General features: G+C 36.9%; 1 protein-coding gene across 1 annotated transcript; it reads left to right on the forward strand.

Moving 5' to 3' along the window:
• The first annotated feature begins 525 nt into the window (after window positions 1-525).
• On the forward strand, window positions 526-1,485 carry LOC140180097 (uncharacterized). The gene is made up of 2 exons (XM_072220495.1): window positions 526-894; window positions 1,129-1,485. The coding sequence occupies exons 1-2, from the start codon at window positions 526-528 to the stop codon at window positions 1,483-1,485; spliced, it is 726 nt and encodes a 241-aa protein (XP_072076596.1).
• The last annotated feature ends 6,947 nt before the right edge of the window (window positions 1,486-8,432 follow it).

Here is an 8,432-nt window from a genome sequence, read left to right on the forward strand (position 1 = left end):
GGTCCAGAAATCGCTGGGGGCGTTTTCTGCAGATTCTTGTACAAGGCGTCTGTCACGCATTCGCGTCGATCACGCGTTCGCGTCATCTGGGAGTTTTCCTTGTCACGCATACGCGTCAGTCACGCGTTCGCGTCAATTGCGTTCTGCTCAAGGCACGCGTTCACGTCGTCCACGCGTACGCGTCGCTGCCATTTCGCGCTAGGCACGCGTTCGCTTCGTCCATGCGTTCGCGTCGCTGCCTTTTCTTCAAAACTCTGTTTTTGTGCTCTCCTTCCATTTTTGTATGTTTCCTTTCTGTCCTCTAAGTCATTCCTGCCCTATGAGACCTGAAAATACTTAACACACAAATCACGGCATCGAATGGTAATAAAGGATAACTAAAATTAATATTTTTAAAGCATAGGAAACATGTTTTACATATATTATAAAATAAGGAAGGAAAAGTAAAACTATGCAATTTACATGAATAAGTGGGTGAAGAATTGATAGAAACACTCAATTTGAGCACAAAATATATCATAAAATATGGGTTTATCAGCTAACCAACTGTGGACCACCAACCCAGGTTCAATAGTTCAAGTTGGTGTCATTCCCATGCCTGAGAGTCCTCCACAATTTCATAGGTTCTATGTATGTCTGGAGGCGTGTAAGAAAGGATTCAAGGCCGGGTGTAGACCGTTGATTGGGCTGGATGGAGCCTTTCTAAAGAGCTTGCATGGAGGGCAGCTGCTAACTGCTTGTGGCCAGGATGCCAACAATCACGTGTTCGTCATTGCTTATGCATTTGTGGATGTCGAGAACAGAGATAACTGGCATTGGTTTCTTGAGATGCTGCAAAATGACATTGGTGACTACAAGGAAAATGGATGGGCCTTCATTTCGGATATGCAAAAGGTAAGGGCCTTTTTGCTTCACGAAATGATTTTTAAGGACCAAATTGATTTAATGAAATCTGTATTTGGACTAGTTTGATTTAATGAAATATCAATTGAGGACTGATTCAATGCAAAATCTTGTCGATGTAAAATGTTTTTGTAGGGATTAATCCCAGAAATACAGGAAGTGATGCCAAGAGTTCACCATAGATTTTGTGTCTGGCATCTCTGGAGAAAATTTTCCAAACAGTAGGGGAGTATACAACTGAAGGAGCTGGTGTGGGAATGTGCTAGATCCAGGACTATTAGTGAATTTGAAAGAAACATGAAGAGAGTGAAGGTGTTAAATGAACGAGCATGGGCTTATCTGGATAAGTGGCCGAAAGAATCATGGACTAAATCTCATTTTCGTGAAGGGCCTAAAATGGACACTATCTGTAACAATGCATGTGAATCGTTTAATACAAGGACCAAGCATGATAGGGGTAAGCCTATCCTTACACTGGCAGAGGAGGTTAGGAGGATCATAATGAAGTCCATGATCGACAATAGGGAGAAATTGGCCAACTACCATGGTATTCTGCCTCCAGTGCAACAGAGCAGGCAATGACAAAGCTTTCCCAGCATTGGAGCCCACAATGGAGTGGTGATCAGAATGAGGAGTTATACGAGGTTCATGGCTGGCCAACGACAATGGTTGTTGACTTAGGAAAGCGAACTTGCACATGCAGATTCTGGTAATTGACAGGTATATATTCTCACTCTATATGCAGAAACTGAAGTGTATTGTATGAACAATGCAAAACTATGTCTGAAATATTAACTGCATGCACAGGTATGCCTTGTATGCATGCCATATCATGTATACAAGATAAGAATGATAAGAGGGCTGAGGAATACTACCATGAGTGGTTAACCATGGAATCATACCAAAAAACGTATGCTTTCCACGTTAACCCAGTCAAGGGCCAAGACTTATGGGAAAAAATAGGTCGTCCTGCACCAGTTCCCCCTCCAATTAAGCCCAAACCAGGTAGACCCACAAAGAACAGAAGAAAAGACAAAGATGAGGGAGGATCTGGGTCCAAGACAAGAATGAAGAGAAAATATAACCACATCCGATGCATGTTCTGTGCTGAGGTTGGACACAACAAGAGAACATGCCAAAAGAAGAAACAGGCTGATGCTGAAGAATAAGCACGTTTAATGTAGCTGCAACTGGCATTAACTAAACCTAACACAGATGCACCAAATGAGCTCCCAACTGATGCTACTAGTGCTACTCTAGATAATCCTGTCCCATTGTCTGTTTCCCCACAACCACAGCGATCGAATGCAGCCACTTAATCAACAGCGGTTTGATTAACTACTTTAATTTCAATTTCATGTTATTACATTTGTCTAGCTTCTCTATTCATGTGTTTACTTCACATGTCATGCAGGCTAAGCTGAAGGAAAGACCACCAAAGCTTCAAGTTTGTAAGGAAAAAGGGAAAAGAGCTGCCTCTCCCCAACTTGCTCCACAAACAGGAACAACTCCAATTTCTGCTGAAACAATCAAAGGATCTAGTGCTGCGACAACCAAGAAGCTTGCAAGTTTTATGACCTTCGTCCCGACTCCAGGGTTCAAACGGCCAAGGAAGAAAGACGAGGCCATCTGAAGCACATTAATCGGAACATTTGCAACCTTTTTTTTTTTTGGTTTTAGGCTATAGACTAGGAAAGATATGTTTGTGTTAAATACTATTTAGTCTGAATATTTTGTAAGGCCTCTGTTTTGGTTGCATGTTATGCCTTGGTATGAAGTATTTCTGTTGAATCACTTTTAGAAACTCTACTACCTTTTGTGTTGACACTTTATATTAAGATATTTAAGGAACTTTATTATCTTGTTATGTCTCTGGTTTTCCATTTGCTTCTTTACATATTATCTTTTCATCACAGGTGTATTCAAAATCCAAATTGCTATTTATAAACTCGTTTCAGATTACAATACTTTAGCCAGGGTAGTGGAAACAACAAAACCAGTCCTACTTGTTCACATATGACATGCAAAGTAAAGCTCCTACTAAGATGACTAGCATCACAATAGTGAACATGAAGCACATTAACATTCTATGTAGTCTGAGTTCTGCTTCTAAACTACCTATTCTCCATGCTAACTTAACCTTCTAATCTTCATAATCAATGTCCAGTTCTCCTTCGATTTCTGGGACACCCCCTGGAACCTTCTACAACAGCTACATTTTCATTTTCTTCCACCCATTTAAAAAAATTGCAATGGTTCCCTTTCTGAAAACATTGAACAACAGTGTAAACCCCAGAACAAGAGCAAAAGACAACATGATGGTATCATCCATACAAAATTAAACTCACCCGATATCTTGCACACGTATGAAACAACCGATATGGATTCTTTGATGTCCCAGATTTCTTAATCAAATTTTTTAAACCGCAGAAACAGGTTTCCTCATGGTTTTGTCTTCTTCTTCGTATGGAGGAGCTCGACGTATAACTAGTGTGCGAGTGCGACAGAAACCCACCACCGGACCCTCCACTTCCGCTTCCCATCATGGCGCCGAGATCAACTTCCTCCCGCAAGAACAGCACTTGGGTCTGCGACAACACTCAAGCAACGCAATCGTGTTCTGCAAAGGTTGGGAATTAGGGTTTTTTAATTTGACACTTAGGGACCAAATTGATGCAACACCATAAACATATCTTGTCAGCAATACACACACCATGCCAGGTGTTAGGGTGGGCAGCCAAGTCACAGTCCACGTCAGCAGATTTCTAACGGCAACGTCACTCAGTTAACGGAAGGACGAACGTGGTTTAAATTAATTCTTTCGGGGACTAATTTGATTAAAAAAATCATTCGGGGACGAAAATGAAGATCGCGTGATCTTTCAGAGACGAATTTGAGTATTAACCCTGCTTCTTATTATCCTTGGAAAATTAAGTGAAAAATTTATTTCTTTTTTACCAACCCTACCCTTCATTTTCTTCTATAAAAATGATACCAGTAACTATTACCTTCACAATAATTCTTTGTAGTTCTTCCTACTTCTTCGTAGTTCTTCATTCTAATTTTTTTCATTAAAATAGTTCAGATTTGTTTTAATCACTAGCAAATTGAATATTTTAATTTTTTATTATTTTTAGTACTCATTTTCATATTTTAATTTTTATATTTTTTAGTGTATTTTTTATTTATATTTTTTTATTATATTTTTTATTTATATGATGAATATTTTTATATTATTTGTGTAGTGTTCTGATTTCTCATATTATGTTTTTATGAGTTTTTTTTATCATTTACTATACTATTTTTTATATGTATATTTTTTATGAAATCTTTTTTTTGGCTTTGTTCATATAATTTTTTATTTATTTTATTGTATTTATTTTATTCATATGACAAATGTTGTTGACTTTTTTAATGATATTTTTTTTTTGTTCAGAAAATTCTTTTTTTTTCTATCCTTTACTGCATTGTTTTTATGTTGTGTATGAAATTTTTTTATTTGATTTTATTCATACGAATTTTATTTACTTTTTATTGTATTTTTTTTGTTCATATGATATATGTTGCTGATTTTATAGAATTTTTATTATTTCTTATCTGTATGATTTTGTTTCTATTCTTTGATGTACTCTATTTTTGTTTTGTATTAATTTTTGTATAATATAAATTATGATCCTATAAGAAAAGACAAAATAAATAAAAAATTAATTATAAGTATCAATAAATTCATAAATAATGAAAATTTATAGTCCAAAATAATACTAAATTAAAGAGTACTAACAGTACTAAAAAATTATAGAATATTTTCATTTTTTTTACATTATAAAATTTATAGTACTCTCTTTTATATTTTTTTTATTGTATTTATCTTATTTATATGATAAATATTTTTTATATTATTTTTGTTAGTTTTCTGATTTTGCATATATATAAAAAATTATTTAAATTGATGTCTCTTTTAGTAATTTTTCATCTAAAAGTGATTTTAAGTAGTATAATCTAAACAACATTTATTTATTTATTTTAAAATAAAAAGCTCAACACAATACAGTGAAGCAGTCAAACAAAAACAAAAGCCAAAATAAAGAAACGCAACAACATTAAGAAAAAACCCATTGTCATCTCCGGCAATGCCATCAACAACTAAAGGGGTCTACACCTCTCCATTCATCGTGGCTCAACATAGTCATGTGAGTGATTTTTTTAACACATTTGCTTGTATTCTGAAATATCCTTCTATTCCTTTCCAGCCAAATGTTCCAAACAATCGCACAGAAGCATCTCAATCGTTGCTCTCTATCCTCCTTCCTCCTCGGCCCCTCTGTCCAACACAGAAAATGTTCTCTCGTTGAACCTGAAATAGCCCATTGTTGGCAAATAATCGATAACCAAGCACTCCACACCTGCCAAGCAAATTCACAATATAGAAACAAGTGGTGCACATGTTCCTCGTATTTATTACATAGAACACAGACGTTATCTTCTTGGTTAATGATCCCGTACCGGCTTAACCATTCTTTTGTATTCACCCTACCTATCAGGACAAACCAAGCAAATAACTCTACTCTAGGTGGAATTAATCCTTTTCAGATGATCTTTGTGAAGCTATAGCTTGTCACCTCCTCCGGGAGCAACGCCTCCTGCAAAACCTGAACACATGAGTTAGTTGAATAAACTCCTTACCTATCATATTTCCATACTACCCTATCCTCTCTGTTAATTACTAATTTCACAGGTCTCAAACCCTCATGTAATTGTCCCAATAGTCCCAACCCCATTGAAAGAACTCTCTCCTCCATTGGAAGTTCTAAATCCAGAATAACCCGTCCCAAAAACCACAATCCCCTATAACAGATCCACATTGGTTTGAAACAGAGAAAAGCCTGGGAAACCGCTCTTTTAGAGGCTTGATAAACCCATATTTTATGATATATTTTGTGTTCAATTCAAGTGATTTATTCAACCCTTCACCCACTTATTCATGTAAATTGCATGGTTTTACTTTCCCTTCCCTATTATGTGATATGTGTGAAAAACATGTTTCCTATGCTTTAAAAATAATTATTTTAATTATCTTTTATTACCATTCGATGCCGTAATTTGTGTGTTAAGTAGTTTCAGATCTCCTAAGGCAGGAATGACTTAAAGGATGGAAAGAAAACATACAAAAATGGAAGAAAAGCACAAAATGGAGTTTTTGAAGAAACTGGCAGCGACGCGAATGCATGGACGACGCGGCCGCATGCCCAGCGCGAAAAGGCAACGACGCGAACGCGTGACTGACGCGGACGCGTGCCTTGAGCAGAACACAGATGACGCGTACGCGTAACCGAAGCGAACGCGTGACAAGGAAAACTCCCAAATGACGCGATCGCGTGACCCACGCGGACACGTGACAGACGCCACGTGTAGAAAAAGCAGAAAATGCTATCAGCGATTTCTGAAGCCCTTTTGGCCCAGATCCAAGTCCAAAAAAATACAGATTAAAGGTTATAAAGTGGGGGAATGCATCCATTCAGAGAGAGCTCTCGAATTATTCACTTTTCATGATTTAGATGTAGTTTTTAGAGGGAGAGGTTCTCTCCTCTCTCTTAGGTTTTAGGATTAGGATTTCTTATTATTTCAATTTAGTATTTCAACTCTTTATCAGATTCAATATTCCTTTTACTTTTTATTTCTCTTTTGCTTTCAGATACTTTAATGCTCTCATTTAATTACTTATGTTGCCAAATTGGCTTGTGAACTCTTCATGTTTAGATTGATTTTCTCTTATTAATGCAATTGAGGTATTTCAGATTTATAATTCTTATTTAGCTTTTCATATCCTTGGCTTTAATTGATTAACTGGAAATTCTTGAGTTATTAAACTTATCGTGATTGATTGTTATGTTTGCTAATTGAATTGAATTCCACTAACTCTAGTCTTTCCTCAAGAGTTGGCTAGGACTTGGAAAATCTAACTAATTAGTTCACTTAACTTTCTCTTGCTTTCGCAAGGGTTAACTAAGTGGGATTAACTTCAATTTCTCAAAAGAATAACTGGGATAGGACTTCCGAATTTTCATACCTTACCAAGAGTTTATTTTATAGTTATTTATTTATTTTACTTGTCATTTAAATTACTTGTTCCTTACTCTCAAAACCCCCAATTTACAAAACTCATAACCAATAATAAGAACATACCTCCCTGCAGTTCCTTGAGAAGACGACCCGAGGTTTAAATACTTCGGTTATCAATCTTAAAGGGGTTTGTTACTTGTGACAACCAAAACGTTTGTAAGAAAGGACTTTTGTTGGTTTAGAAGCTATACTTGCAACGGGAATTTATTCTGAATTCTAGACCACGCAAAAGTTCATCTCTTCAAAAATGGCGCCGTTGCTGGGGAATTGCAAACGTGTGCCTTATTATTGGTTATTGTAAATATTTTTCTTTTAAGTGTTTATTTGTTTCTGTTTTTCCCTTTTATCTCTATTAGCTACTATGAATTCTCACCCCTCTCGCTTTGAGTTTGATTCCGAATTTGTTGAAAGGAATAGAAGCTATAACAGAAATATGCATCAAGGTCTAAGCAATCAAAGATGGATGGAGCCAAGAGGATCTGATCAACCCTTTCGGCAACAACACCTTCCAAGATATCATGGACAAAGACCATTCTACAATGCATACCAACCTGATAGATATGGTGGACCTCTTGGTAGTTACCAACAAGTTCCACCCTGTGCTTATAGACCATCCTCTCAACATAACTTCAAACCACCACACTCACAAGCTCCTTTTCATCATTCACCACCGTATGATCCTTATTTACCCCAATTCCAATCCAATTACTCCCTAACACCACAACTTCCCTATGTACCATGTCCATATCCATCACCTCAAGAATCACAGGGTCACCTCAAGGAAACAGTAGATCAACTTCATACAACCCTTCATCAGCTGGAGCAAGCAATACATCAATTATCTTCCAGACGTTTAGGCACTCAAGGAACTCCAATAGCTTTATGTGGAGAATCTAATGACAAACGTAGCATGAAGGAGACACTAGAAACCCCAGTGGGCAGTAATAAGTATAACTTTATTCTGGAACAATTGGAGGAAGCTCAAATTATCCAAGAAGAAGAAGTACTGATTGAAGATTTAGGAGATGCTAAACCTCCATGGGAATCCAGAGTTGTGAAAAATTCCGTCAAGGACATTACAATTGATGCTAAGGAGGATAGTGCACAACCCCCAAAGCAGGTATTTTATGAAGAACTAGACAGAATAACCCAAGACGCAAGTTTCCTTGATGATGATAGTCTCAAGTCAAGTTCTCCTAGTAATGAACTTGCATCCGCAAGTGAATTCTCTGAGATTGAAGAATCTTCCCCAAGTGAATACGAAGATGATGTGGAGGTAGATTTCTCTCAACCTCCAACGTATGACTTGAGTGACGAGGAAGACATAGAAGACTTTGATCAGGACGCAGCTGCAGTTGAATAATCTTGTAAAGAAGTGGAGGAATTCATAGAAGATTACAAGGGAGTAG

This window comes from Arachis hypogaea, chromosome 16, assembly GCF_003086295.3.
Source record: "Arachis hypogaea cultivar Tifrunner chromosome 16, arahy.Tifrunner.gnm2.J5K5, whole genome shotgun sequence".
Classification (NCBI taxonomy): Eukaryota; Viridiplantae; Streptophyta; class Magnoliopsida; order Fabales; family Fabaceae; genus Arachis; species Arachis hypogaea.